Below are 26,838 nucleotides of genomic sequence, written 5' to 3'. Positions count from 1 at the left end.
TTATGCCTCCACAACCGAAGGCGCCGTAGCCATCATGTTTTCGGCTTGCCCATCTGTCCATCGCAGATTTTCGTCACCGCCATAACTTGTGAACTGCCCGAAGGGATTTTGACCAAATTTGGTACAAGTATGCACGATGAGGCATAGATAAACTCATTATATTTTGGATTAAATAGTTCAAAGGTCATGAGCCCTTTGAAAATGATTTTGCAGATCATAATTCGAGTCGGAAGCCTCTAATGTTTTTTGTCTCACACGCTTTCTCACGTGACCTTTAATTGAGATCAAACATAATAGTGGGTTGATGTCGAATGCGGGCTGAGACATAACCATTAACACGTTCACATCAAATTATATTTTCTAATCAATTTTTATTCTAGAACCGCCCCAATTATTCCCATCTCATTGTGGGGCTGGCTGGCTAGAACCTTTGTGGCTCAAGCCTTTCACCAACCTTCTGGCCAGGTCTGATGTTCACCTGAAGGTGACAGGAATCTGTAATTCGTTCAGGGTGCCGATGATAACTCACCCACTCTGTTATCTTCCACAAGCGACCATTGCTGGCAGACGTGTCGTCCTGCGTAACGTCCTTCCGATGGATGGCACACGCATTGATGTATTGTCCTGCGTGTGAAACCCCAGTGTAATGGCTTATATCTCGCTCAAGATTTAAACCCATGTTATGTTGCTCAAAGTTGCGTGCACCGGTCTCTAGGTTATCTTGCTAGCAAGTTGAACGCTTGGCCCAGTGATGGGAAGATTGTATTTTTAATCCCTCGTCGCATTCGACAAAAGCAACCAAATATTCATGCATCCTTATCTGTTGCACCATCATTTTGTGTTTGTTGTCACCATGCACAAAAGACATAGTGAAGGGCAAATAAAAATGGTGACGTGTCATCTATTTTTTGACGGCGTTCTAACCATCATAACACAATGAAAAACGATCTTCAGGCAAACAATCAGACTCGTGGTGATGTGTGCCTGTTTCCTTGTTGCTTTAGTTTATGAGCGAGTTGAATGACACAATGCATTGGCACTCAAGGCCACAAATCTTACAGGATGCATCGATCATGTTTAATTATCCGCAGTGTTCTCCATTGTGCTGATGGCAAGGACGTGTTATTTTAAACTTAATCCAGTTCATTCCCATGAGTGTCCGATGACTTGGTTCGTTAAACCAACAGGTCTCTTTAAAGCGGTTTCAGGTGAACCTTACAAGTAGGCTTCGCTATTACTTTGTTCATGAACACCGCCTGCCCGCTCCGCTAACAGCTTTGTATTTACCATATCAAATAATTGAGATTTTCTTGGTTACTAGGTGGCATGCAAGGGCCTTCTACAAATTGTATTGTGTTCTACTAATAGGTGCAATAATGTTCAAATATTTCCTTTGTTATATTGATAAGCACCAGTGTTTAAAAAAACAAAATCATTTTATCTGATCAAGTGTCAGTGTTGTCAAATTTTCTTGGCAAGGGTTATACCGGGTGGACTGCCGTTGGCTTCCCAGCAGTAGCTCGGGCAGGAATTTGGAATTTGGCCACGGTGATACGTTTTATTGATTTTATGAAGTGGATTGTCATTGCATTCTGCAAGCAGCTATGTAAATCAAGTAAATGAAGAATTGCTGATAAGAATGAGTTTTTCAGTGAAAAGTTTACAGCGATAGTAATTTTTAATGTAAATAGGTCAAAAGTTGTGACATCATACGATTGTTTGCATCGTAATGTGTTGCCAGGCAACGCTAAGAAGGAGAGTTTGTGATTCTAATTTGACAAACGTTAACGGGTGGCTGTGGAACTTATAAACCGGTCAAAACGAACAACGATTATCAAATTCTTACAGCCGCTCCCATGTTACGTCATTAATCACGCCACAAATTAATGTTGCCGCAATTATTGTTCAGACGTGATTGGGCCTTGTGGTATTTATACGTCAACTGCGATTGGCATTGTACGTGGTCCATGTTTGCTCACCTCGGTGGTGCTTGTCTACGATATCGCAGACGGCCCTCCAATAAGACAAGTGATGAAACCGGTCCGGCGGCTGATGGGGGCGTGTAGCATTGGTATTCTCGTGTATGTGCCACTTGTGAATGTCTGCAGCTGTATGGGACCTCCCCCCCCACCCCCTCCCACCCACCCCCCCCGCAGGTTTGGTTTTGAAACAGTAAAGGGAATTGTATTGTTGAAGCTGCATAGGATGATTTGGACAAAGAAAAAGTAAAGTGCAATCCCAGCCACTCAGACAATCTTTGGAAGGTCTTTCGAGAAGCATGGAACACCAGACAACAACAGCTTAAAATAAAATTATTGAAAAAAATAAAATATTTACATTTGAAAAAATGATTTCAATGATTTTGAAGGAAAACGGTGGTGGACGTGCTCGCTATCAGTTTATATCAACATATCTTGTGTATAAATTTGCTTTTTACCCCATTCGCATAGCTCAAAGCAGGGTTGAGCAATTGGTTGACTCCTGTCTGTCTGACAGATGTCAGTCTGATTGAGGAACTATTTTATTTCAATTGATTTTTATATTTTTGAATACTGTGGGGGCACAGAACACAAACGTGCAGTTTCGCAGGACGTAGCTCAGTACAGTTGAGCTCGTCGAATAGCTAGTACTAGTGCACTGAACAAACCAGGACGCAACAGGACAAAAGGAACAGTTGAGAGAGGGTGGAAACACCAACAGCCGGGGTGAAGGCCAAGATGGAGGCAGACGGAAAAGCAATGTGTGTGGGGAGGAATGGGGATTGGAGGGCGGCAGGAGAGGGTGCATAAAGTGGACAAGATGGATACAGCAGGAAACTCTCAGGAGGGAAAACTGGAAATTTGGAACGAGGAGGGATTGGCGTGGGGTTAACAAGGGTAGGAATGATCATGGTTTTCGATTGGGGATGATCTGATATTGTGGTGGTGGTGGTGGTTGTTTTGTATGCATCCTGTTGCTGCTGCTTGCATCATATTTCTGGAAGCACAGCTGTGCCGCTGATGTAGTGCATCTGTTACCAGTAAGCTGCTACTCATTTTGCCGACCTCGGAAGGATGACTGGTTGAGCCAACCCACCTGGTCCTCCATCAATCTGTAGATGAAGGCCTTGTAGTTGGATAGGAGTTCAGGTGTGTCAAGGAAGGACTTTGTACGACGGATGATTCCCAGTTGACAGCTCGTTTTGGAGGCTCGCTTTGAGATGTGGCTTGCCCAAGAAAGATCATGGCTGATTGTGAGACCCAGCAGTTTGAATGACTGAACTTCCTCAATATAATTGTTAATAAAGTAAATGGGGAAAGGGGAGGGGGGGTGGGGTAGTTTGTCATACAGTCGTTTCAGAGAGAGATAGTGAGGGTGTGAGATTTGTCAGGATTGAAAGACATATTCCAAGTGTTTGAGAAGCTTGTGATTTATTTTTATTTTCAAAGTCTGAAGAGGGAAGAGGCTGCAGCCTGCTTGTCTGAATGATGAGGGATGTCACAGCAAAGGGTGAAGTCATCAGCAAATATACAGAGGATTTTACAGAGTCAGAGAGATCATTGATTAAGATCAGGAATAGGATTGGGCCCAGAACACTGCCTTGGGGCACAGCAGCCTCGGTGTCGGTTGTGGTCGTTTTGACGCCCCCGTGGAACTCGAACCGGGTAACCGGGACAGGCCACGGCTCTTACAATTGGAGTAATCAAAAGATCCAGCCCCTTGTTTCTGAGTAACACGCCGACGAGGCATCAAAGGTTGTTGGTGATTCCTTCTTTTGTCTGAAACTGAAAATGTAGTCAAACAGTACTTTAGGGATACATTTGAAATCGTGAGTTAAACAACAAATCTTCATGAATATTGAATAGTATTTTTAGGTTGAGATGCATTGTAATTAATTTATTTAACGACATTTTGAAATCGGTGAACGATTATGTTAAAATCATTTTGAAAAGTGTCGTCTTCGTCCGCAAATCGAAACGCATCACGGTTTCACAACGCAAAGAGAACACAGCCGTTGGAAATTCTTTCTAAACAGTTGGTTGTCTATAATAAAAGCTGTCGCTCTTTCAGGACCCTCCGTCACTGCGGTTATAAGAGTAATGTCTCTCCAGCACAGGAATCCTTCCCCCTCTGCAGCTGCCATTGTTAACATGATACTGTCCTCCAACGTCTAAGTTTATCCAGCATTCAATGGCAAAAGAAATAGGACGGTGTTAGTCCCAGTTGGTAATTTTGCATTTCTTGCGGACAGGGGGCGACACACGTCACAATGGGACTTTTTCCACTTCTACTACTGGAGAGACCAAAAAACGACCCCTCACCTCCACTCCCACCACTTGTAGCAATGCATCGCCAGTTGAGCTGCATTCATCGAATGATGATGGAGTAACGAGACCTGTACGGCTCTCCCAGTACTAGTGTGTCAATGACAGTTATTTAGTTTGTTCATGGGCAGTGTAATCAGTAATCACAAATGCATGCCATTTTTGCCTTAGAAATAGATGCCACAGAAATGAATATTATGTTATTTAATTATACTCACAATCATCAAGAGTAATTATTCCACAAGGCTGCAACCAGGGAAAGAAAGTCGATTTGTACGAGTCACACCATGAGGGTGTTTTTGCTCTGGCTCCCTTCATTTTAAGTGAATGGTCCATACTCTCTATCTGGGCTGTTTGCACCTGAAGAAATCGTGTTGCTCTTCGAGAGATGGCTTGGGTTGGATGATAATAGCCATTTTGATTTTTGTCTGTCGATCTCGAGGTCAAATCAAATTGGCCAAGGTCATTTCTAAAAAAGGGTAACTCGCGTGAAAGGCTTATCGGATTGGTCTCCTTCGACATGATTACAGCCAAAATAGGTGACTTGGTGTCCTCTCTTGAAGTATGGCATACTCCAGATTATGTGGTGCACCAACCCCTCTTACACGAGGCACTGCACCAGAAACTACTAACTGAGCCATGCTTGTATTCAAATGAAGAAAATAGATGAATGAAAGCAACGTTTGCCCTTTAAACCATAAACCACTTTTATAACCTACTTATTAACAAAACCGGTTATCAGCAACTTTTTATGTCTCGACTTGTTTTTGGATGAAAGCACTCCTGTTTGTTTTGTATCAACATACGTGATGTTACCGTCAAGCACACTTTAATTGTGATAATCTCTGTTCTCTAATTAATAAACTCCAGTGTATTGTCATGAGGCATGAATTTTGAGTGCTGGCCTAGTTGAGTTCCAGTGAAACCGATTTAACTCGAACTGCTGCACAAAGCGTGTCATTGATAACACATCAGACCTAAATGTTCTGATTGTTTTTGAAAAGAATAAACCTGACTGCAATGTAGAGTATACCGTTCTTTTATCCTCACGTGACATCTCTGGTGCACACAATGTAGTGCTTGTTTGGCTAATCCGTCAGCAAGACCACGATGCTAATGGCAACAGATGTACTGTACATTTGGCACAAGGTATAAACAGCCTTTGACCCTATGATCCAAGCAGATGACGTCTTGGAGCTGTGTACCATGCGGCAGCAAACAACCATGCCAATTTCACGTCGATCGTGGTCTCTCGACTCCTTCCTGGATAACAATGTTCAGGGTCGTTCTCAAGAAAGCCGTTCTTCGAAACCGTTTTCCTGGTGATTGTCTCCTGCTGCCACGTGTTTGTAGCTGCTTTGTCGAAGAAGTGGTAGGTCAGGGTGTGTGCAATTGGAAAACCATTCAATTGATTCTTTTGTGCAGAGCGATCTGATGAGCTGGAAAAGGATGGCTTCACACTTGCCTTCAGTCGAGAGACTAATGGACTTCTGCTGTCTTGGTAACGCATTACCAAACTGCTCATCCGTGATCACATCCACTCGTAGCTGAACATTCGTTGCAGTGCACGTTCTTACGACAAATGCGGTAGATGCAGAAAGCAATTGCATCGTCTGCCCACACGAGATAAAGTTTTACGTCGATAAAAATGAGGCATCTTTGTTGACTTCTTTGCGTGAAACTTTGTCTCACTGGTGTTCTCAATTGAGCAAGTAGGTCACGATGCTGGCATCTCAGGTTCAACTCCCGTGCACTCTATTAATTTGTATTGCAGTAACCACACACATTGGATGCACCTTACTATCTGATTGCAGTCTGAGATTATCCTCGCTTGCCAGAGGGACAACCAGGTTTCAAAACTTTGCAACACTTCAAAACTTTACATGTCTGAATCACAATATGGCTCGTCTGAAATTTTAACTATTTTTGCTCTGACAAAGGATAAAGTCTGAAATATCAGCACATTGTAACCTTCACGGCATATAACTCGAACCATTTTATTCTTGTGAAATTTTAACTACTTTGTAACACTGCTTTCTGCTGCTCACGTCACGTTACTTGTCTCATGAAGATTCTCATGCTAATTTCTCAGCTGCTCACCGATAAAACGTACTTTATTTTTCAAAAACCTGCTTGAAACTGCACACAGCAGAGCTCGAGCAACGGTCGTACTGTAACGTCGAGTGTACCATGTACACTGTCATTGTCACAAGGCAACAACAACTGTGCCTCTAGAAAATTATGCAGCCAAGCAGCAACAGTCTGTATACAAATAAATAAATAAAGCAAACGCTTAAATATTGTGCATTGTCGCAGTATTAAATGGAGTGAATGTGCTATTTAATTTTTTAAAAAAAATACAAAGTCAAGGCTTGTCGAAGAGGTAGCACACTCAAAGGATCAGGATGTAACGGACAAAAAGAGGATTCAAAACGTGCATGCATGGGGTGGACAAAATGGATGCAGAATGAAACTCCAAGGAGGGAAAACTGGAAAATTGGAAGGAGGAGGGATTTGGGTGGTAACGAGGGTAAAAAGAGATCATGGTTTTGGATTGGAGATGACCTGAGAAGGTGGTGAACAGCTGTCTTGAAGACCTGGAGGGAATAATGAGATTGAAGAGTATGTTGAAGTCGGTTCCATGGGGGGGGGGGGAAGAGGAACAAATGAGTGGAGGTGACCAGTGATCCTGGAGTTGGGTAGTTTAACCAGAAGGGGGTTGATGGTAGACTGTGAGCACTGCAGAAATCTTGGAGGGGGCGGAAGTATGGAGAGCGCAGAGGGTGCAAGACCAGAAAGGAGATGGTGGAAGACAGAAACCACCGACCTGTTCACCATGGCGAAGTGATTCTCGGCTTTAGCGCAGGGGATTCCAATGATCTTGAAGGCCTCGGTTTCCACAGCATCGAGCTGGGCAAGATGTGAGGCAGGGGGGAGCAGTACCAGCCCATAAGGGAGAACCAGTAAGTCAAGATCGATTATTGTCCTAATTTGTCAAGAAGTTTGAGAGCTCATCTTCATCCTGATAATTTGTATTGGCTGGATCGCCAACAGGTGTGAATATTGGATGATGTGATATCTGTCCCTTTGTCAACCCCACGGGCGTAGCTCGTTTTTCATCAAAGGCTTCCAGAACGGCCCATCCATGGATTTACATAAGTGATGATCTTTCATCAGATTTGATAATTAACAGCAGAAGATGCCTTTACACAAATGGCTGATGACATTGCTGTGATCAAAACGGACTCTGGTGACTTTTTGAATCTGACTTCAGAAAAGTACAGCTCCACTGTCGATTTTGAGGCTTGAGGTTTGTGATCTTGTACTTGATCATGATGGCTGCTCTGACTTTGCCAGAGGGAGGAGATTGGGACCAGACTCTGTGCAGAGCGTTGGTGCTGCCGAAGCAGTCTTCTTGGCTATTGGGCACAATCCTGGACGGGTTGCCACTCCGACACAGTATACCAGCATGCTGGCACTCATTTTGCCGACCTCAGAAGGATGACAGGCTGAGTTAACCCCACCTGGTATTAATTCAACAGCTGAGCAGGATTTGAACTCAGGACCCTCGGATCCAAAGCCCACTAATCTAACCATTAAGCCAACAACAGGCATACTTTGCCAGAGTTGTAGTTCAAGCACAATGAAAATTATTGATGATATTTCTCTGCAATTTTATCCAATTATTATGGGCTGACAGGATTTACTAGAGATATTCACACTCACCTTGAAGCTGTCTAGCTTGGGTTTGAATCCCAATGCAGCCATAAACTGTCATCCCCGTGTTTGCACAGGCAGGGCGCATGTGTGTTGCTGTCCCTTGGATGGCCGTTAAGCAGGCGTCCTGTGAGTGGATATTAAAGATCTCATGGTGTCCTTCACAAAGAGTAGGTGAGCTATCGCCAGCACCCTGAATAAATTCCAAATTCCTGTCCTAACCAGCGGAAGGCATTGCATCAGCAGCACAGCTGCGTTCTCAGCCCATGATACTATCTTGCAGCCGAGTGCTGCAAACGAAGAATAAGAGGAATTTATTTATTTATTTATTTATTTATTTTGGCCACTCTCTTTTCCCAGAACGTGTAATCATAAATACACATGACATGTTTAGCAAGATATTGACTTGTTTAATTTGGGCAACTGGCACATGTTCAAACAATCCTTATTCCTTCTGGACGATCGGACAAGCTTTAATGTGTAGCCCAGTATTGTCTCTTAATGTCCAGGAACAGTAATTTGTGTAAAAGTACTCTGATGTCTCCTGATGTGATTTCTCTGAAGTACTCCCTTCATCTGCAATGACAGCAATTAGCTCAACATATCATGATGTTGATTTTATGCTTCAGATTTGGTGGAATGTTTTTGGATGTACAAACAGAGCGGAAATTTTCTTCACTTTTATGTACCTGTCTGAGAACATATTTCTTTTCCCACAAGGTTGGGGTCGGCCATTCAGAGAGCATGTTCGCTTGGCAAAGTCATCCATGAACCATCTTGCCAGGCCTGATGTTTGACTGAAAGTGGCAAGAATTTGTAATTCAGCCATGGTGCTTTTGATAACTCACTTACTCATTGTCAAAAGACGCTGTGGGATCTTCACCGTTCACCAGCTAATGCTAGCAGATTACATACCTAGCTTAATGTAAGAATGGCTCACTTTGTGATATCGTGGCCTTCCTGTTTCCTGCGAATCCCAAAGTTTATAGTTTCAATCAAACCAAGACTAGATGGCTCAATGGCCAGTGCACCATACTATCAGACTGGGCCTAAAATCCTATGAACAGGAAACTATTCTTTTTGCTGCCTAGTACAGAAATTACGTGAAGAAGCCCAATACTGAAGCATTTGCTTCAAAAAGCAATATTAGCATATTAATAACCCGATCTACTGTTATGGTGATCACTATCTGGCAGGTGCAACATGGGGGGGAAAAAGCTTAAATACATTTTATACCAAAATAGAATATCTATGGTGAAGAAATAGGAGCATTTGTATGGGAAATTGTATAATTTAGGAGTACAGTACTAGCTCATTCATGCTGCAACACACTGGACTCGATTGTTGTTAAGATCAAAGATTGTCGGTAATTTTGTTGAAATATTTCCATTTTGTTTAACAATCGATGGGGTTATTTGTACATCAGAAGGCAGTGAACTTGTTTACATGAATGACTTTTATTTGGCTCACTCTTTTTGAAAATTCTATTGTGACATGATTCTCAGAAATAGAGAAAGGTGAGCTTGAAGGAAGAGTGCATTTTATACAAGAATGAATGTAACTGGATAAAACTCGAGCATATATAATATATTTATATATTTTTTTGTGTACAGTATTGAGGCTTGGAGAGACAGGGAGCAGGGTTTAGGGACAAAATAGAAGGGGACTTGGAAGAGCAAGCGGTGAACAACATGGATACAGCCACAAACTCTCAATCACGGAAGTGAAAGGAAAAACTGGAAACCTGAACAGAGGTTGGCATGAGGAGGGGCAATGTGGGTCGAAAAGATAAATGTTATGGATGGTAGTAAACAGCTATCTTGAAATACTGGAGGGAAGAATGAGAATGAAGAGACTGATGAAGTTGGTTCCACAGTTACATAAAAATAGGAATGAATGCTCGTGAATGTGAGCAGTAAGTCTGGATTTTGAGAGTTTCACCAATAGGGGGTACCTGGCAAGATTGTGTGCCATGTGGAAACCTCGGGGTAGGGGCGGGGGAGGAAGGTGGATAGGGCATGAAAAGAACAGAAGGTGCAAGACCAGAAAGTAGGTGGTAGAAGACAAAGGTCACTGACTTGTCTGCAAAGGGAAAGTGATAAGCCCATATATTCAACTTCATCGCTGGAGATCCCAATGCTCTTGAATGCCTTGCTTTCCATGGCACTAAGCTGAGGAAGGCATGAGGCAGGGGCTCCAGCCCAGAGGGGAGAGCAGTACTCTATCAAGCTGTGGATGAAGGCTTTGTAAGTGGATAATAGTTCAGGTGTGCCAAGGAAGGACTTTGCATGATGGAGGTTGCCTATTGGAAGACAGTCAGGTGCCTACAGAGAGCAAGGGATTGGGGATGCAACATTTTGGTCTGAATCCGAATTGATGATCTGAGATGAGCTTTGGAGGCCAACTTGGTTTTGTGTGGTTTGCCCAAGAAAGATCATGGCTGATGGTGAGAAAGATCATGAGCTCGTACAAAAGTTTGAATGACAATTTATTCAAGAAGATTGTTAAGAAAGTCGATGGGACGGCTTGTAAGATGGTCCTTTCGGAGAGAGATTGTGAGAGTGAGATTTGTCAGGATTGAAAGACGTATTCCAAGTGTTTGACCAGCTTGTGATTTCATCAAGGTCCGAAGAGATGGAAGAAGCTGCAGCATGCCTGTCTGAAGAATGAGATGTCAGGGCAGAGGGTGGAGTCCTCAGCAAATAGATAAAGAGGATTTTCCAGTCAGTGAGATTGTGGATGAAGATGAAGATTAGGAATAGAATGGGGGCAGAGAACACTGCTTTGTGGCACTCCAGTCTTGACAGGGATGGGAGATTAATGGATTTTTGTTGAGCCCCACATTGGCTATGTAGATAATTAAATGACCAATTTAATATTACGATAGTTTCTTTTTAATTACTCGTGAATTTGGCTGACATTTATATTTTATTTTATTGGTGGGGTGGTGACATTCTTTTGACTGGTGGGGCAGCATCCCAACACCCTATTGTGTGCAGGTTTACGATATCTAATATCACGTGATATCTGTCACTTCCTACCACATGACACCTCAATATAACGTTGTGTGCTTTTCCTGTATGCTGTTCTGATCATTAGATTTCCCCCAAAGACCAGCCGCCAGTATGTATGAGAGGGTAAGATTCCAGAGAAGTGGTGAACTGGTCTAATTATATCAATGTGGAAAAGGAAGGGAGACCTGCAAGATCTGGGGGGGGGGGGATAACAAGGCATCATACTTCTAAATCATGTGATGAAGCCCGAGAGTGAATTCTGGATGAGAGTATATGGAGAAGTGTAAAGCAGAAAATAGGTGAACAGGCTCATTCAGAAAGGGAAGAGGGATGATGGATTGAATGTTTTTGTTGAGAGAGTTTGTAAAGAAGACGTTGGAGATGCAAAGGGAAATGGCATGAGGATTTGTGAACCATGAGAAGACTTGTGACAGGGTCTCGAGTGAGAGATGATTATGGCGATGCTAAGATCGATGAGAGTGCCAGAAGCAGAAATTAGGATGGGAGGTATTCATGAAAGAACAAAAGGAAGAGTTTTGGTGGGATCTAGAATGTTGGAGGAGTTCAGCATTATCATTGGTTTGATGCACAGAAGTGCACTCTGCCTACTAATGTTCATTATGGCGATGAAAATTGTCAGCAGAAAGGTCGGTGTGAAAGGCACTCTCAGGAAGTTACGATACGCAGACGATCTGGCGATAGTAGCGTCAAGTGAGCAGGAGATGCAAGAAGTGCTGGAGGTGTGGAAGGAGGTGCTTGAGAAGCATGGACTGAGAATGAGCCTTGAGGACAGAGGTAATGTGGGTCAGACAGTGGAGAAATTGAACATCAGTTTCGTGGGGAAGGAGATGAGGCAGTGATATATGTGTACCTAATTTGAACGGTGTCCCACGATGGTAATTCGGAGGCAGAAGTACAGAGGAGGATACAAGTACAGTCGGTGTGAATGCGTGGAGGGTTTGATGGTGGACAGGAAGATATTGAAAAAATTGAAAGGGAAAGTCATGATGTCATGTGGCACACCTATATGGTCTGAATATTGTGGTGCGTGCTGACAGTGTACAGATGAGCTTGCGGGAAGATTGATGAAGACCCGGCTGAAGTGGGCAGGGCAATGAGTGTGGATGGAGGATGATAGACTTCTGAAGAGAGATGTGTTGAAAGAGAAAGGCAGAAAAAAAAAGTGGTAGACTGTGGTTGAGATGGGAGGATTGTGTAAAGAGGAATCGCAGAAAGGTAGATGGAGAGTGGAGAGAAAGATTGGTGGTGATAGAGGGTGGTGGAAGAGTGTTGTGGACAGAGTAGAGCAGTCGCTTTATACCAGTCAGTAGCTCAATATAAAGGGATTTTGAGAAAGAACATGTTGCGTCAGCCTCTGTTAACATGGGCCGTCTGCTCCGGGTGTAGACCGCGGATGGCCGAAAGGTGTAAAACTAGACTGCGTTCAATTGAATTGATCTGCACTGCATTCTTGACTTGTGGTTCCCCAAGGCTATTCTTAAATAAACCGAATTTGGGTGGCGAAGTGTACGCAGTGAAAGATGGGAACACATCTCTTTACAAAGGTTTATTTGTACTGAAGATAAAAGAAGAGATGTGGATGGGACATGTGGAATGAAATAAACCAAGTGATATGACAGGCACATATTGGGAGAGTGGAGATTTGCAAACTTGTATCGAGTGATTAAGGAATAAATAATAATAACCCACTTTGGCACCTCACGCCGTACTCTTGCTGACGAAGGGGAAGTAGGTGAAGACTCTAGTAGGCACGAAGCTGGTGGCGATTGCAGGTTGCTGGCGCACATGCAAAAAGTGGCAGGAGTGATGCAGTGGAGGTAAGGAATGGTGAGGTGGGATCTACGTCTCTGGTAAGCCATCCTCCCTTTTCCAACTACGAAGACGAGAGGGCCAGAGCGAGACGAAGCCAGTGAAGAGATGTTGTTTTTCAAGTCCAAAATCCAATGCCAACTCTACATGTATACACGGACACGTCCTTTGTGGACCCTTTGACCGCCTTTGCTCCGCCAACTTTCGTTCTTGGTTAATGAAAACTTTTCCAGCAAACGTTTTCACTTTTGTTCATCTTGCACCGATCACTGAATTTCAAATCTTATTGCCACCATACAGTATGATTGCCACTGGGAGGTCCTTTTAATTGTGGGGACTACAGCAGCATGTGATTGTCTTTTTGTGGCAGCAAACCCATACCTGGCCTGACCCACTAACAAGAGGTTTTTACACATACAATCTTATTCCTAGCTATACTGTCTATCTATATATTACACATGCTGCCCCCTCAGCATCACGTTTAACAAGACGACTTACACTGACATTTTCCCTGTTTACAAGAGTAAATCTATGCTACGTGAATCACACGGACCATACTACACTTGCCACAATCTAACTAAGGATCCCCCTCTACCATATAACACTATTTATTGTATGATGGCAGGAAAAGGCTATGTCTTCACATTGATGATTACAAACAGGAATTTGATCATAAAAAAATAATAAGCACAAACTCATAACTACCTTGTATGAGTTGACACAAATGATGAAAATTAATTGAGCCAAATCCTAGGAAGTGCTTTTTTTTTTTTGTCATCACAAACTCCAACTGCATGATATCTGGGGCATAATGATAACACTAAGAGTACCCATCAAAGCAAAGCCATTGTCAAAAAAAACCAAATGCAGTAAACTCAAGTAGCATGTAACTGAAGATGAGAAGCAAAACATCATGCTGTTTTTGGTGCAAAATCCAAATTAACACACGTCCTTCGTAACTCCAAACGCGACCTTCAAACACAATTCGGAAGATAAAATAAATAATGCAGAATCCATGGAAGATCAACAGAAATTGTCTTGGATTAATAAAGAAAAGCATTTCTCTGAATTTTTTAGATATGAACTTGGTGTTTTTCATTTAAAGGTTATTTCTTAGTGTTTTGCATATGCTTAAGGACATTGGACACCACACATAGGTCACAGGTTACTGATTTGATGTCCTACCTTTTGTTGACATTACAGGCATTTCTGTTTTTCATCACCAACTGACTGACTGCTTATGTCCTGAAGATTATGTAGACCTTAAAGGTTGCCTACATAATATGCGTTCGAGGGTAAAGGGCATTCAGAAAGAGTTTGTATCAACGAATGATAAATACGCAGCGTACACTCACAAAACTGCAAATGAACACGTTCTTTCGCCCGTATTACACAAACAAATGTTCCACATACAATTGTATGAATTGCCTTGCCTCAAAGAAGAAAGCGACCACAAATGCTTTTACCACAAACTCTTCTCAATATTCCCATAAATAAAGCATTGGAAGGCACCTCTCATGCTCTTTGTCATCATAGTTGCTCTTGCTCACATGCTTAGGTAACCTTTGTTAATATGTAGTGTTCTGTTTGTTTAATATTAAGGGGTCAGGAAACTTTGTATTGTTGATATGTCAGCGAAGAATCTGAGAATTATTTCAATTTCTGTTTCGTATAAAGAGAAGCGAGAGGTGTATGGTCTGCATTTGTGGAGGCAGTAATTTAGATTAGGTTATCCCTTCCGACATAAGCAAAGAAAAAAAAAAGGCCCGTAGTGTGTAAATACCTTTTGGTGTCAGAAGACAAGACCCTATCTTCTCGAGACCACCATTGGTCACTGTGGTGTCGTGCTTTAGTGACCGTTTAATACAGACACCTTTAACATTGGTGCACAACTTGTAAAAATGAGAACTCTCATTTTGCCAGGATGGTATTCTGCTACTTCCGCAAGATGTTTTTTTTTTTTTTAATCGATACTTATGCAAGGTGTATTTATTTTTATTTTCTCAATTGCAGGTTCCTAATTGGACCATCTGGCTTAACCAATTATCTGATACTTTCAGATGCATCCTCTGTACGTCTTGTACAGAGGATGCATCTAAGAACAGCAATTAATGGACACTAAGCAGCCAACCTGCTTATGAACTTGCTTCCTCTTGAGCTGTTAAATCGCTGCTCAGAACATGTTCATCTGAGCCTGCTCTATAGGATTGAGCATAACATTTGGCTTTGCCAAATAGCTGAATGTCTTCATCTTGAAAAGCTCATTAATCTTTTCAAAATAAGGCATTCTTCCATTGGGCAGTTTTAAATTTTTTTTTTAAATATCACGCAATGTGCGCATGCCACTTTTGTTGACATCTGTCACTACAATGTCAGCATTAAAAACAGAAACTTTACAATGTGACTTGTCCTTGATATCTTTCTTTTTATTTTTTTCCCAGTTTTAAGATTTTTGGGACCTTGCTACTTTACCTAATAAATGCAAAATGCTTGTAAGCATCATGCTGATGTTTTCCATCTGATGGACATTATGGGCCCTCACCAACAGCAATGGTGTTTCAACTCTCCATCGCTGACTCCTGGCAGTTAAGTGACAGAACCAATTTGTGGAACAGCTTGATGGGGAATACAAGCCATGCCTTTTCCAGATCAAAATGCTTGCCGTCGGTCTAATTTCCCTTCGTGGTTGAAAGATTGAGCGAATGCTTGTGTTTAATATTTTTCTCTGTCAAGATAAAAATGATAATGGCACACAGTATGGTAGCCTCCACTCCTTTGAAAAAGTTGATCCAAACGTGGGGAAAAGTCCACCAACATAACAACATCGATCCATTTCATTACCTGAGATGTTTGTTTGTTGAAAGGCAGGAAAATGTCAAACGGTATTGGCTTATGCTTTGTGAACAGCTTGTCTTTGACTATGGAGCTAACAGTTGACATGCTGAAGCTCTTTGATTTAATTCAGCTTAGAATCGGATGTAAATATTGCTAACACTATAAATAATTTAAAAGGCATATAATGATATAATGTACATTACTGAGCAGGGTGATTTTGAATATGATGTGTTTTTGTGATTGTGTGTTTAGGAAATGGTTGATCTGGCAGCTCTTGACCCTAAGATATAATGTCTGCCACATTAAAATCGGTTAAGTCTCGCATTCGATGCATTCTAAGAGTGTAATCACCGACTGAACTATAAGCGGGGAAAAAAAAATGTAAAACCCACAAGACAGATTCTTTTGAAGCGTGGAGAACCTAATGAGCGGAATTGCTGCCATGGGATTTATACTAACTAATTACCCTGTTATTTGGTCATTGAAGTTTGTGATTGAATTTTTTTCTTCTGAGCCTTTGAATTGAAGCATTCGTGCTGGTGAGGAAAGCATTGCCTTAAAGCTTATGGGAATTGAGATTAAGACAGGGAAATTATCAGGAGTGCAGATCTCAAGATGAAATGTTTCATCTCCTGGTGGTTATCCCATCTTTATCCACAACCCCCTCCCCCACCGCCCCCTTTCCCTGCATTCTCCAATCCCTTTGTATTAACCCTCTTTACCTCTTCCAGTTGTACGTCATTGCATCCTCTGAGAGTAAAGCTTTTTTGAGACTTCTGCCATCAGTAGCTTTTTGGGAGGTGAGACCGAGGAACGAACTGGAAAAAAAAATGAGGTCAGGAATTAGGGTCACTCTCAGCCACCTTGTGTGGATAAAATGGGGCATTTCACAACTTGTTGCTCTGAATGAAATATAAAATGCTTCCTTTTTTCTGTATTTGGATTGTGGGTTGAATGGGTCGACATGGTCTCTGCATGTTTGAATGCAGACCATGATCATGCAATTGGAAGAGGAACCGTCGTTGCTTTGACTCCCAAGTGCTGATGTACTGGTACTTGTAAAATTACATTTACTTATCTGTACAGAATGTCAGGTCAGGTGTGGGAACATGCGCCAGAACAGCGCATCGCTGCGTACACTTTCCGCCGGTACTCAGAGGCCTCCGTCTGGCCATCCCCCCCAGGCAGATGCCTGGCCCATCCCCATCTCCTTGAGATGCCGATCAAGCTGTTGCAACCACATGGCACGTGGTCGGCCCGTTGGCCTCCTCCACTCATGAGGCTCCCTTACTGAGAAAATCTGGTGAGCAGGATCAGCATCAGGAAAACGAGCCACATGACCATACAGCCACAGCTGATGCTCACAAACTATGCAGGTAAAAAAATCTCATTTGAATCTCTCTTGGCAACCGCTCAGTGGACACACAGTCCAACCAGTGATAGCCAAGGATTCTCCGAAGAGATCTGGTACCAAATTAAGTCACTGTCTCAGATCCATGGTCAGAGTCCAAGTCTCACATCCGTAGAACAAGACTGGAAGTACCAAGGACCTGAAGACTCAGACTTTTTTCCTCCTGCACAGGTACTGGAGGCACCACACCCCATGATTCAGTGAATACATTACTTCCCAGGTCTGACCCAGATGTCTATTGACCTCTGACTCACAGCCAGCAGAAACATGAATATCACTGCCAAGGTAAGTGAATCTCTCTGGGACCTCAACATCCTAGCCACAAACAGGTACAGACAAGATAGTAGCATTCAAGATGTCATTGAAAGCCTGTACAGAATATCCTGCCGAAAGTATTTTCATCTTATGACTTGAAATTAGCTGCTATGTTGTGGAGCAGGTAAAACCTTGAAGAATTACCCTCACTTTTGTGGATTTTATTCACATGGCTGGTCACCAAAAACTTCTGCACTGTGTGATGGAGTAGCAACTTGTCCAGTATTGGTTCTCTGCAATGTAAAGTTTACAACTTGTCATGAGTGTCCCAAATCCTCTGTCAACAGTGTGGTCCTCCACTTCCAATTTTTTATTTTTTATTTTTACAAGAGCGATTCTCATTGAAGAACAAGGTAGAGCTGACAGTGGGACAAATGCCAATTTTATGAATGAATAGGAAAAGAGAACACAGCATGGACGAAAGGAGGATGCTGTCCAACCGCGGTGGCCTTGGCGAGTGGCAACAACCAATCATGCACATCATGGGCATGTATGCTGGGTCGGAGGAGGAGGGGAGGGTGTGCAAAGAACATTCCCTCGCAGGATCAATGGGGATTTAGAGCCATTCCATTTTAACAATTATGAGGCATGTGTCGGTGGCCTGATGGGGAGTCAGTCAATATCCCCAATCCATCCTGGCTGGATGAAGCACACCGTATATCCACAATTGCCCATAGGGCCACCATCTTTCATAGCAGACTTTGCTCGACCCCAGTCCAGTTTCATACTGGGAGGAATACCCGATGAGACATCCTTGCCCTATCTGAGATCTAATTTGGAACAACCCCCCCCCCCCCCACTTCCAAGTTGGCTATGCACCAGAGAACATCACCCTGGACATAGATGAACACATTTAATGATTCTGAACCTTATACGAGCACATGGAACTTATTCAAGCCTTCCTGCTGTCTCAGATTCCGACATACCCCCCCCCTCCTCCTCCGTGAATGTAATGATATATGGATTTGGGAGTTTATTGGGTGACTTTTAGCCTTGCACATTCATGATGGAACACGGAAAGCGATTTTAACAGTGCTGCTTGGTCAGTCAGTCCTTAGATGTACTGCAATCTATATTGTCTAGTTTGGCTCTGCATTTTCAAATGCGGTCTTGTCTGCCATGCATCTTCATTTTCAAACTGAAAACTAATTTTTCAAAATTTTCATTCCAGTAATCGCACGACAATATGCAATTTGGTGTCTGTCTGTCTGTCTATTTGACCTCGATACATTTGGTCGTTTCTTCTCCAATCTCAACTAAACTTTACAGGTGGAATATGTTTACATGATGGAGGTTGTAGCGATTTAATTTGCCCCCCTCCTCCTGCCCAATGCTTGGGAAAAATCCATGTTAAGATAGCTAATCGTGGCATTTACCCAAGACCGTGCCGAATAACAAAAGGAATAACACCAATGGTAATAGCATAATACCCTCCCAACCCCCCCCCCCCCCCGAGAGGTTATTTCCTCCTTGGAAAAACATCATGTTAATGTGTATAAATAGTTCATCATGGTGTTTTTTGGGGCACCCCCCACCAGAAGTAAAAGAAAAAAAAAATATATATATATATATATATATATATATATATCTATATTAATATTTCGGCACGCCCCCTTCTTTGTTCCACCATCAGATTTTTGTGACTGCATGAAATGAAACAAGATTTGGCACATATACGAATGATGCTATTGTCTTCCTTAAGAGGCCCCTCAAAATTCGTTTTGATGCATTTTCACAAACTCCAACGGATTCCATTCAAATTCGGTACGATTATGGCTTTTGGTCCAACTTAGGTCATTGGCTATAAATTTTTTTCATAACACTTCCGATATTCGAAAAAATCGATAAATCGATATCCCTTATGGGATTTTCCATTCAAATCCACTCAAGTTTAAGGCCTACAGGGGACGCAAATTTCCAATTTGCCCCGGGTGCTGCTTACCTCCGCTACGCCAAGCTGTTAGGGTTAGGTGTAGTGTTTGGGTTAGTGTTAGGGTTAGCTACCCTAACACTAACCCTAACAGCTAACCCTAACCCTAACAGCTAACCCTAACCCTAACCGCTAACCGCTAACCCTAACCGCTAACCCTAACCCTAACCGCTAACCCTAACCGCTAACCCTAACCGCTAACCCTAACCGCTAACCCTAACCGCTAACCCTAACCCTAACTGCAACCCTAACCCTAACTGCAACCCTAACCCTAACTGCAACCCTAACCCTAACTGCAACCCTAAGCCTAACTGCAACCCTAACCCTAACTGCAACCCTAACCGCTAACCCTAACCCTAACCCCTATCCGCTAACCCCTAACCACTAACAGCTATTCAGGAAATTTACAAGAAAGCCTGGGCAACACCGGGCTTTATTGCTAGCCCGAGCAACGCCAGGCATTACTACGAGTATATAATAAACCACAAACATGTATGATTACCTTTTTAAACAGTTCCAACTGCTATTTAACCGTAAACTGAAAGGGAGGAAACCTGACGTTGAGACATTATATGCTAATGGACCCGAGCCTTGATCTACTGTCGTATATATATATATATATACCCCAGATAGGATAATAACATGACCCTTCCTGCTGCTCCCGTAGGGAGTGGGTGTGCTAGTCCTTCAAAGAAAGAATCTTGAAGGGCCAATCATTGATTGCGACATACTGTACTTTCCTATTGTACAGCTTAATTGTTGAGAGAAATTGAATTGATCATTGAAATAAAACAAATTTTATGCTGAATATAAATTATAAACCAGTTAGGCCCTATCACTTTTGTGTGCTGTATAATTTTGATCAATTTTAATTCTATTTCTCGCAGTTTTAGTTATGTTTATGCTTACACCTTGTTATTGTGTTCTTTCCTGCAGGACTCAAATGTGGGTGTGAATGTGTTCTTGAAGGTGGATCCTCAGGGATTTTTTCTCCACTGGGTTGATCACAACAAGGTAGACACTCCAGTAACATTATAACATCCAATGCATTGATGCAACAATGAAAGTAAGCAGAATATATATATATATATATATATATATATATATATATATATATATATATATATGCAATGTATATGTATATTTATTTATTTAATCGTTCCTGCTTATTCATTACGGTTGCAAGTTGGTTCAATCTCATGTTCATTCCAAGAAAAAAATTGCAGCCGAGACTTTGCTTTCCTTTCCAATGGTCATACAAACCAAACCATAAGGTCGTTTGAATGAGTACGGATTTTTGGTTGAAATAACTTGCATGTTCATTCATACAACACAAGTTTTGCTGCATTTGTTTCCTGGTTAATCATACTTGCATTATCAAGCTATGAAAGTACGGATTTTTGGTTGAAATAACTTGCATGTTCATTCATACAACACAAGTTTTGCTGCATTTGTTTCCTGGTTAATCATATTTGTATTCTCAAGCTATGAAACTGAAATTCATCATTGTATTATTTTAAAACAACATTTGCATTAATTGGTGCAAAGTTGGAGGAAATATAGATGAAGGTGGATGACAGCCATAAGGAATTACAATTAAAATAAACATGTAAAATATATAAAGCATGTTAACATTGAAATAAACATGTAAATAAAATAGATACGGTATGAAATAAACAAAAACACAAGACTTTTACCTTTTAATTTATTCCAAAACACCAAGGTGAGTGAGGGTAAAGATATTACATACTCGTTCGTACTGTACTTTGCCTTAAATTGAAAATGCAAGACTGAGCTCAGAAATGATGATGCTGCTCCAGGGGGGAGGGTCAGGTCAGGTCAGGTATGGGAGCATGTGCCGGAGCAGCGCGTCGCTGCGTCCACTTTCCGCCGGTACTCCAGGGGCCTCCGTCTGGCCATCCCCCAGGAGGGGAGGGTGGAGGTTAGAAAGATGTGGATGTAGTTGTGATGGCTGTTAGATCATCGGAAGCATGACAGTCACCTGCTGCATTGCCACATAGAAGAAGGGTAAAACGATACTTAGCCATCTTGATCCAGAGCAGATCTTCCCTGCTTGGAGAGGAAGGTACGAGATGGCATCCTCTTCCAAAATAATCCCGTCTCTTTGGCATTAAAAATCTGCTCCGGCATAAATCCCTTCGCCTTGATTAGTTCCATGATCCATGGTTGAACTGGAGCCTTCAGTTCTAGGTGTCTAGTGGAAACATTGGTAAATCTGCAATGATTTCTCCCATACACCAGTCTGCTCAAAGGCTTTTTTTTTTCTGTTTGGTGCTCGATCCAAACATCTCGTGCTTTTTCCATCCTTTTAATATGAGGCTTATGGGACTGGAACGAGCGTTTTGTGCTTTGCTGGCAGGAACCATTGCACAGATATTTGACTCTCATTTACTTCACCGCACAGTTGATTCATTGATCTCATAATGGCGGCCCACAGGTGCCATACTTTGACCTCTTGCCAACCTAATAACTCATTTTTTTTAGTGTTTTTTTTTTTTTTTGCACAGCGCATGACTTTTATCTGCCTTTTGGCATGATTAATTTTGTCCATCGTTTTACGTTTGGGTGCCATTCTTAACTGTTGTGTGTCTTACTAGATCTTTTCGATATATTATTACAAGATCTCGATATGTCATTTCCTGTTCGATGATTATTCATTATTAAACTCGGCTACGTTGCTGTATGCTGGTCTGATTACTGCAATTAAAGGTGCATGAGAAACAGCAAAACGCTCTTAATGGGGGTAATCCCCAACGCGGATGCAAACATTGACTCGTCTTAGCTCAAAAACTGATTGGCCAAAATGAAATACAGCGATAATTAAATCGGAACACAATAGTTTTCCCACAATTGGTTGAAATCTGTGATATTTGAGGGCTTACTGTGTTATCGTCATATTAAAAAAATAATTGCGCAAGTTTTTATCTGTATCAAACACTTTTACACATCCAAAAATAACCCAGTGTGATTACCTCCGCCACCGAAGGCGGACGGAGGTGATATTTTCACCCCTGTCTCTGTCTATCTGACCAGGAAACCCCAAAAAGTTGTAGACTGATTCAGATGAAACTCGGAGGACAGGTTGGGTTTGTGACGAGGACAAAATGATCAGATTTTGGTGAATATCCAGATACTAGAATTTAAAGTGATTCTTCACCATTGAGAAATGGGACCACAAACTATATATAGCATGATATTTCAAAAAGTTATGGATGGGTTATCACAACTATGTGGATGAGTTGGAATGAATGAGTGTGTGTGTGTGTGTGTGTGTGTGTGTGTGTGTGTGTGTGTGTGTGTGTGTGTGTGTGTGTGTGTGTGTGTGTGTGTGTGTTTTATCAGTGGGATACAAAATGTAAACTGTTCAGCCTGGTGGAGGCAAGCGCTCTACCGAGTGCTGTTCCAGTTTTACATGCAACTGTTTATCATTCCAATTCTTGTTTTGTTTTCTTTTTAGGAAACAATTCATTGATATCCCTTCCAAAACCTCCCCTTCCCTAATCACCAAAATGAACAAATGAATGAATGTTATTATTCTTATATGTTTTTCATGATGTTTATTTCATTTAAATTTTCAATTTGCATAAAAGATTATATTGTCAGAGATCTAATTACATTGTCAAATGCAAAAATTATATTGTAAAATGAATTACATTGATCAGTACTGTGTTTTCATGCCCAAGATTGCCTGAGGCTTGAAAGAGTCGACCACAATGTAATGACTGATGTAGACCGGAGCAAGTGGGTCAGATAGATTGCCAGCTAGCTGAAGGTCATTTTTTTTCTTCTACCCATATTGCAACAGTGAGATGGCAAATCTGATATTAGCTTGGCTTCCAGAAGTTTGGAATCGGCATCTTTCATACTATGGTCTTCATCTGTATTTCAAACCTCAAACTCTAGGATCCCAGTCCAGCTCCCTCAGCACGAGGGTGCACGCACACACGCTCACGTATGTTCATACTGTATGTAGAATTTCCAGATGTTATAATAACTTTTTCTTATTGTTGGAAATGTGTTATTCTTTTTCAGTACATGCCCATGTAGTATCTACTTATTTACTTGGCAATCATTTGAGTGTGAGTATGATGGTCCTCCATGGATTTTTGAATTTAATTGACACAGATATGACCGAAGAGCCTGATTCGGTCATATCTGTGATTCGATATGACCTGATTCGGTCATATCCACAAACTCTTCCATACACTTGCTGGAAGTTGTCTGTAAAGATAAAAGGTTCTTGATGCTGTCACTTTTTTTTTCTTTTTTCCTTCTTGCATGTTTCTCAGCTTCATGGCACAAATGCTGTTCTTCAAAGCATTCAACTCCAATTTTCTTGAGATTTGGTGCCATTCAAGATGTTTTATCATTGGCAGTTCCAATGGTGTTGCTCTTGCATTTACGTGGCATTTTTTGAGGTTCGTTTTGAGAGTGTCTTTGAATCTCAACAGCTAACCTCTACATGTTTCTGGCTGTTGTTCAGTTTGGAAAAAAGTAGTTTGCTTGGGAAGGATATTATCTGACTTACAAACACTATGAGCTACTTTATGAAGTGGATGTCTAATGGCCATTGCTTTGCTCGTGGATTTTGCCCCTGCAAGCACAATCTTATGACCATCTTATCCTGTGATGTGAAAGATTCATCGGAGGCTTTGTCAATGGAAATGTTGGAAGTTCATTTTCTGTGGACTGTCTGTGTCTCACATCCACACAAAAGTGCATGAAATATAACTTCATTGTGGTTTGGATTGAATGACTTTTTCATCAAATACTCCAGTCTTTAAATGTGCTTCCTCAGCTTATTGTGTTCAACTGGCACTGTCAGGTCATTGCCTTTTCACCTTCCATCACCTCTCTCTCTCTTCCGTGAGCCTCGATACTGCATAGAAAAACAAACAAACCCCCCCCTTCCCATATAACAAAGTGCAGCACTAGCACCTTGGTTGTGGTGTTTCACTTCATTGCCACTGGTTGCTGTGTGGTGCCCCATCTATTATCACCACTGACAGAGGACGACAGTTTGACTCCACGCTTTTCAAAATGCTGACTGAGTTATTTGGAAGTAAACGCACCATGACTACTACTTACCATGCCGCTGTAAACAGGCTTGTCAAACAGTTGTATCTACAACTTGAGTCCTCACTCAGAACACAAGCAGACCCACATTGATGGATGGAAAACCTACCGTGTTGCCATATCACCAATGAAAACACCAAGGTACTTTTATATCATTGAAAGACCCAGCAAGATGGTTTGGAAGTGTGAACAAGGGGTTAGAGATGGACCTATTCATACCACTTGGCATTTATTCCAATTGACTGAGGATGGGCATAACTCTGAAAAAATTGAGGAAACTCCCTGAAACTCGAACTTGTTCTGTAACTTATCATAAAGCCATGTATCAAGTTTCAGTCGAATATGTTAAAGGGTGTGGGGGGAAAAAAGTCTGAAAAAACACAGGTGAGACGGACGGACGGATCGATGGATTGACAGACAGAGGGAGAGCAAACCTATTGTCTCCTCCGGTGAAACCAGGAGGGGACTAATAAAATGGGACCTGAACCAAAACCCTGTAATACATTGAATAATTGTATGACTGATATGGTCATTGACTTTCTCTTAATCCAATACTAGTTGAAGTACCCGGCGTTGCCCGGGGAAATTCATTGTTATATGTATTTAAATATTTCCTGCATGACAAATTGGGGAATGTTGGCCTTGTGCTTTCGTATGAATTACCAATCTTGGACGTTGCAAAATGTACTTGGACCGCTTTTCCTTCTTTTAACTTATTTTTATTAATTTCATTTTAAAAATATTTTTATTCAAGACTTTGTAATAAAAATTTTATTTCACTTCAAACCATGTATCACAAATTAAACAAACCCACAGAAAAAGTTGTTGCAAAGCTAATTGATACTGTTACGTTTGTGGGGCTAAATGGAGGAATTTCATAGTAAAGATAGGATTGTATAGTATAGCATGGTCTGTGAACGAGTAGTGGACATCTTGATGTAATTTAAGTAGGGAAAACTGTGAGCTTAAGTTTGTTACATGTCACCACACGGAGTGGTGGTGCTGTGTTTACTAGGTCAGGTCTAAGGCTAGTTTCTCCCAGTATGTGATTGCTCCTTGTGACCTTTCCCTACTTTTTTTTAACATTTATGTGTCATGTCATGACATTTGTGTGTCATGTCATGTCATGTGTGTCATAACCCATCCATAGTTGTCATAACCCGGCCATAAAGAACCACGTTTTCACGACAACAACCGGCAGGCTAAATCCCACGTCCGAGGAAACGTAACTGGCAGGCTAAATCCCACCTCTGAGGAAACGTAACTGGCAGGCTAAATCCTGCCTTCCAGGAAATGTAACCGGCAGGCCACGCCCCGGTAGGTTGATTATTGGTCGGTGTGACGTTCTACAGAGGAGGAGGAGAATAGTCGGCCCCTCTGGTCTCCTGTCGGCGCGACGGGAAAGCTGCCCGATTATCATCATATCGGCAGCCTTGGCCGTGGCCTTGTTGTATGATCAAGGAGAAAGGTGACACAATTTGGTATGTACGTGAAGGACCAGAAACTGTGTGGTGGTTTTTGGGCTCCTGGCGTTGAAGACTGTCCGCATGAATTACGTGACATACGTAGCTGTGGAGAGCAACTTGGTGCCATTATGGTACGTTTTCCCGCACGGTGGCCACGCAGTTCGACGAACACCAGACTTCAAAAGGACATCTGGAGACAAAGCTGAGTGTTGACAGAAAGGTGGGATTTTATCTATTCCCACGCTTTTGAAGTAAAGCGGGAATATTGTGATTGTCTCCGTACATCCGTACGTCCGTCTGTCTTACCCTGTAATTCCTCCTACACCGTTTGCAATAGGAACTTGAAACTTTGGAACATAGTAGATATATGTATGGGGAAGTGCACAGCACTTTCAGATTTTTGATATGACCCCTAAGGGCTGGGCCAGAGGGGTTGGGGTCATGGGGGTCGATTTAAAAAACAAAACAAAAAACAAATTGTCTTATAGCTTTTTAAATCAAACATATTGTTACGAATTTGTGCCCGCGATGGACAGCCGCTTTTAGCCGGACAATTCAGTCGCGACTTTCCGGAACAACACCGAAAACCAGTCACGGGTGTGCTCCAAGCACACCACAACCTTGTCCGCACTCTACCCGCGCTACAGGGTCCGATCGCCAAATAATCAATTTACCTAATTATTCGCGCGGGAAGATTACCGAGCGATTGTACCTCAGCGAGGCCTGCTTGGACACGAGCCGCTCGAAGCAGCTCGCTCCTTTTTGGGATAACCGAGCAGAGTATTATCGTGAGGCCTCGCTGGACCCGATTCTATTATCGGCTATTAAAAAGCCCACTATTATTCCGAAATGCAATACGGCAGTTCAATTGAGGGAAAAATAACGTGACGAACAGGTCAACATTTAAAGAAGCACGTTT

At 42.0% G+C, this 26,838-nt stretch overlaps 1 protein-coding gene across 1 annotated transcript in view; it reads left to right on the top strand.

The window, feature by feature from the left end:
- LOC147023596 (1-phosphatidylinositol 4,5-bisphosphate phosphodiesterase beta-1-like) overlaps positions 1 to 26,838 on the top strand; it is a 435,861-nt gene that overhangs the window by 9,321 nt on the left and 399,702 nt on the right. Inside the window, exon 2 of the mRNA XM_085889131.1 lies at positions 20,293 to 20,370. Coding sequence (XP_085745257.1) covers positions 20,293 to 20,370 — 78 coding nt within the window. The remainder of the gene's footprint in view (positions 1 to 20,292; positions 20,371 to 26,838) is intronic.

Source organism: Eptatretus burgeri, chromosome 7 (genome assembly GCF_056783735.1).
Source record: "Eptatretus burgeri isolate ZD-2024b chromosome 7, Ebu_testis_v1, whole genome shotgun sequence".
NCBI classification, from domain to species: Eukaryota; Metazoa; Chordata; class Myxini; order Myxiniformes; family Myxinidae; genus Eptatretus; species Eptatretus burgeri.
The sequence above is the reverse complement of the archived record's forward strand: the minus strand, read 5'-3'. Positions and strand labels throughout refer to the sequence as shown.